Below are 5,841 nucleotides of genomic sequence, written 5' to 3'. Positions count from 1 at the left end.
CTAAAAACCCACCGGGTTCCAATAATAGCTTGATGAGATGTCTAGGTACAAGAAACCAAACTTCATTTCTTTTAAATTGATTCAGCTCTTCTTGACATAGCTTCAGAAGCTTGATTCAGGGAGGCTACTGGTTTGATCTTTTCCAGTAAGGAAATATCACCCAAGTAAATCTAGAAAAGTCATCAACAACAAGTTGTATTACTTATTCCCCCCTAAGCTCATGATAGGATTGGACCCCAAATAAGTCCATCATTCTACACACCTTGAAGTTGATTTCCTACCTTATTCTTGAAGCTAGATCCTACTTGTTTGCCAAGTTGACATGCAGAACACACATGATTCTTAACCGAAATTAATAATATCAGGTAAACCATCAACTCTGTTCTGCTTATTGAAGATTAATTAATAACGACTTGAAGTTCAGGTGATACAATATCTTATGCCATAGCCAATGTTTATCACTAAAAGAGGCAACTAAACATGTAGGAACATTATCATGATCTATGTTCCAAGATACTTTGTAAGTGTCGCCTTCTCTTTTTACCGTTAATACAGTAGATTCAACAGCATCTTTAACTGTGCATGTGTGCTTCTGAAAGCTACTGAATAACCATAATCATATAGTTGAATTATAACAAATATTTTCAACCAAGAGCACGTCATTTATAGTGATGTTACCATGGATAATCTTACCCGTACCCACGGTTTTACCTTTTGAGTTGTCCCCAAAGTTATCTTTGGTCCAGTACAACTCATTATTTCTGAGAGTAGACTCTTTTGTCAGGTCATATACATCCACTGTCCAGATACCATGTGGAGCTGCTGATCTTGGCTTTCCTCTCCTGTTTCTACAAGCACAAGTTTTAGTAACTGGTACCCAATATTTTTGGATCTGAGCCTTACAAGTCCTTTAGGAACCCACATTTGTAAAATTCTAGGTGACCTTTTACTTCGGGTATCAATAGAGGTGTGTGCGACAGAAGGTATGTTATTTCTAACAGAATGCATCTTAGCATGTTGTTGTTCCCTTCTGTTTTTGTTGTCTGGCCTGTATCTCTTCTGAACAGGTCTAGAATTATAGTACTGGTTGTTTCTAACCTTCATAGAGGGTGTCCTCCTGAGTTGAATCCTTTACTGGATCTAGAACTCTGGTGGACTCTTCCCTTAGGTTCAGCATAACCCAGACCATAGTGCTTCCTTCTGTTCGTCTGATCTACAAACCTTTCAACTCGAACAGTTGGTATTATTGGTTCATATATCACACTGGATTTAACAAAATGAATGTATTCCCCTTTGCTTGTATCCAGTTCTGGTTTAGTACTTGTTTCAGAAGTACTTTCATTATTACTGAATCCGAGACCACTCCTGTCTCCAGATTTCTTCTGTAATTCTTGTATCTTCTCTAATGAAACAGAAGAATTGTTCCATTCATTTACTAGAACCGATAGCTTTTGATTCTCAGACCTCATTGTCTGGTAATCTGCATTTACTCTGTCATTCTCAGTCTTCAACGTACTTATCTCAATTTTTTAGATCACCACAACTGTTTTCTTGCAAGCAAGTAAACTAACTGATTTGATCCTTTAAGTTTTGATTTCAGTTTTAACTTCCTTGAATGATAGAGAAAGTCTTGAGTACTCTTCTACCATGTCATGCAGTGCATTAACCAAATCAGTTCGTGTAAATTCATTAGAGTCAAAGTCAAATACCTCTCCAGATGTCAAGGTTGATTCAGTTTCTGCCATGAGACATTTGATCTCTTCTGCATCGCTATCACTGGAATGACTTTCTGAGTCAGGAGACTCAGAACTAGAATCCGCCCATTTTGATATGCTTTATTCTGCAATCATCGCTTTGCGGTCTCTTCTAGATTTCTTGTCATTCCTCCTGTATTTCTTTTTCTTTTGATCATCCTTCTTTGGCTTAGGGCAATCAGCAATGAAATGCCCGACTTTTCCACTGTTGAAACAAGCCATGTCACCAGGTGGTGAATCCTTCTTAAAGTTTCGGTTAGGACCCTGATAAGCTCGATGATTCTTCTTCATGAATCTGGAGACTTTCTTCACAAATAAAGACATTGCATCATTGCGGATTTGTTCAGCAGTCTTTTTATATCTGCTTTCAATCGCAGTAGTAGGTGATGTATTTGGAACAACGGTAGTAGTAGCAGTAAGAGCCTTGGTAGGTGAATTTGATGAGGGCTCTCCTCAACTTCTCACTTTGAGTTCAAACTTAGTCTGCAAACAAGTCTTGTAGTTCTAATTTGTTCAGATCTTTAGATACTCTCATAGCCATAGTTTTTACATCTCATTCTCTGGGTTAAGCTCTCATAACTTTGAGTGCTATTTCTCTGTTGCCATATTCTTTCCCCAGAGCTGCTAGCTCATTGACTAAGCAGCTCAAATGTTCATCAAATTCATTCAGAGTTTCTCCAACTCTCATTTTGAGATTTTCAAATTTCTGCATTGCTACAGACAGCTTATTCTCCTTTGTCTGTTCATTTCTTTCACAGATTTGGATGAATTTTTCACAAATCTCTTTTGCAGTAGAACACATCTTGATCTTCCTAAAGGTGTTCTTATCAAGCGTTTTGTAGAGAATGTCCTTCGCAACATTGTCTACATTTGATTTCTTTTTATCCTCGCCAGTCCATTTAATTCTGTGCTTCTCAACCATTTGAGGTGCTCCCTCAGTAACATCAATAGCAGTGTTAGGCTTTAAAATCTTCAGTGGACCATCTTTGATGACAAACCATATGTCATCGTCTTGAACTGCAAGATGAGCTTGCATATGGATCTTCCAGTCATCGAAATATTCTTTTGAAAACATGGGTACTTTGCTGAATGTGCTATATCTATTGTAAATATTCAGAACAAGAAAAATCTGCTCTGATACCATTTTTTGGGGATCGATAAGGAGTTTAGAGGGGGGTGAATAAAATCTTTCCTTTGTTGGATGATTTTGCAAAAAGTGCTAGAATCATGTTAGAGATTATAGCTGATCTTGTTCGAGTGTAAGTCTAGTAGATCACAATAATAATTGCAGAAACGATCCAATGGAGTACAATGAGAAATAATAAAATAGTAGGCAGTTGAACAGTGGTTGTTTCTGGAAGTTCGAAGATAAAATTTTCTACGTATCCCCTTCTTCTGTTTCCAGAAGGTATCTGTAACGTCCGAAAAATTTGAAGGTCCACACGAACCACATGCCTACGAGTTATTAAATTCTTTGTGTATTTTAATTAAATGTTTTAATTACATTAATTAACTATGTTGTGCATATTGACATGTTTAAAATATATTTTTAAAGGTTATTCGAGTTGCGATCGAGGAATGGAGACCGATGGCTGAAAAATAGAAAATATTTTTATTAAATGAATGTTTTTAATTATTTAAATTAAGCGTGATGTTTTTTATTATTTTTGAAAGTAAGGGGTGTTGATGTGATTTTATATGCCGGGACGTAATTTTTATCGGTGTTTTCAACAAAATACGAACGTTTTGGCAACCCGGCTAATAAATTCTCAAACTTTATTAAACAAAATAATTTTTATTATTTAATTAAAGATTATTGGGCCTAATTTGAAGGCTTAATAGGCCTAAGCCCTATTAGTAGAATAATTTACTATAAAATATGTTAAAAATCCTTCTCCCACTCACATTTTTCACGGCCACACACTTTCTAACAAGATCAAACTCTTCCCCACTCCCATAAAGTCTCGGCCCCCCCTTCCCCAACAAATACCCACCCCTTTGTTCCCCAAGTACACGACAGCACACGCACAATAATTTTTCAAAAGTGGCAAAGGATTTCAAGCCATCGTCTTCTCTCCGCCATTCTTCGATTTGTCAACGTAAAATCGTGCGTTAAATACGCAAAGACACGCCATATTCTTTCTTTCAAACATCTATCACACCATAGTATTTTATTTAATTGAAATTTTGCATGAAAAACAAGTGCATCATGAAACAATTTCGTTTTTATAATATATGTGAATTTTTTAGGCATGAAATTGTTGCAAAAATTATGTTAAACGTGTTAAGGGGCTGTAATGATTAGGTAAGGTTTATGGGTTGTTATATGAGTAATTATTGTTTAAAATATGATACAATTTGTTAAGAAACCAAGCTGGAAAGCGGAAGGCCAAGAAGGGAAGAAGGAGCCGTGGGGTTGTTGGATTGTTCTTCATGATATGGCACGTTTCCTGTGCATGGAGTCTTTGGGCTCGACCAGGTCAGGGTGATGGGTCCTAAGGTACGTGGGTCAGGGTCAAGAAGGGTCCTAGCCTCGTGCACAACTTGGTGAGGGTCATGTGGGCTCGGTGGTGGCTCGGCTGGGAGAGTCCTAGTTGGGTTAGGAGTCCTAGGCATACAAGGAATCACACATACACATGCAGAATCATGGGTCGAGTTACAGCAAGTTTTGAGCGGGCCAGGGCCGGGTTTTTGGGTTGGACTTGGTCAATATGGTCGCTAGGTGGGTTGTCTAGGTTTTGGCTCAAGGTGGCTCGGGCGTGGCTCGAGTAAATTGGGAGATGGCTCGATGGTTTTGATAAGGTGTCTATTTCGAAAATTAAAAGGCTAAAAATGAATCCATGGGTCCACGAGGGTGGTTCATGACTTGGAAGGGTAGAATAAATACTAAAAATGTTATGGTTAAAGTTTGGGATCAGAATAACGAGTTTTTGATTTATCCGAGATTTTATCGCCGCATGAAACGTTAATTAACGAATTAATTGAAATGCCTAGTTTTAAGCTTTATAAAATTATTGAAAATAATATTTAGGCTCAAATAATTATTAAAAGTCTAAGTTTTTAATTTGGGAATTTTATAATAAGGTTTGGTTTAATTCGGGATTAAAACGTAAATACGTCTTATTTAAATATTAATTTAAAAGTCCTCGATTTAAGCTAAATAAAAATATGAGAAAATTTATGTAAGCTTAAATAATTATTTGGGACATGTGAGAGTCCTTGGAATTAAGAAAAAGTCGAAAACTTGAAATTTTACGTCTAGAGGTAAAACGGTCATTTTACACCTAGAAATTAGTAAACGTCATGGCAGTGTCCTAAAAGCTGTTTTATATGCTAATATGATGATTTGAAATGTTTATGAATTTTTATATGTTAAAATGTTATTTTAAATGTTCATGCATATGTATATGTTAGAATGTTATTTTTAAAACGTTTATGGATTTTATGGTTTAGTTATGGACATTTAAACGACATGTTGTGTAATACCCGAGAATTTTGCTATTGTAATTTGAAATGATTCATTGATAATTGATGTGTATATACACGGAAAGGATCAGACTGGGAAAGACGAGAAAAGACACGAGATATGTGCGAGGATAGTACCCCTGCGCATATGCGTGACATGATGCACGCATATGCGCGAGACAGGGCGCGCATATGCACGGGGAGGCGTATTGACAAGATGCAGAGTCCAGAGAGGGTCGCCCATGTGCGCGGAGGTAGTGCGCGCATATGCACGAGCTGTGCGGGAAGAATTGTGCGGAGACAGTAGGTCTCGCGCATATGCGCAGAGATGGTACGCGCATATGCGCGAGCTGCTGTGATGTTACGTGCCGAGACAGAGTGTCTCGCGCATATGCACCGAGGAAGTTCGCGTATATGTGCGAGACGTGCATTGCAAATAATCATGCAACGTTTTTCTTGCCATTCGTTTATATATATATATATATATATATATATATATATATATATATATATATATATATGTATATATTCCTTCATTCAATATCCAAGCTAAGGAAAAACGAAAAGAAGGCTTCAGAGAATTGCCTTTTATTGGAGGAATTTGAAGTTTGCGTAAAATTCG

The 5,841-nt window shown here is 37.1% G+C and overlaps 1 protein-coding gene across 1 annotated transcript; it reads right to left on the bottom strand.

Annotated features, from left to right (window-relative positions):
- Positions 1–2,319: 2,319 nt before the first annotated feature.
- On the bottom strand, positions 2,320–2,898 carry LOC140831452 (uncharacterized). The gene has a single exon (XM_073195204.1). It carries the CDS (start codon positions 2,896–2,898, stop codon positions 2,320–2,322), a length of 579 nt encoding a protein of 192 aa, XP_073051305.1.
- Positions 2,899–5,841: the final 2,943 nt, after the last annotated feature.

Source organism: Primulina eburnea, chromosome 5 (assembly GCF_022965805.1).
Source record: "Primulina eburnea isolate SZY01 chromosome 5, ASM2296580v1, whole genome shotgun sequence".
Taxonomy (NCBI): Eukaryota; Viridiplantae; Streptophyta; class Magnoliopsida; order Lamiales; family Gesneriaceae; genus Primulina; species Primulina eburnea.
The sequence above is the reverse complement of the archived record's forward strand: the minus strand, read 5'-3'. Positions and strand labels throughout refer to the sequence as shown.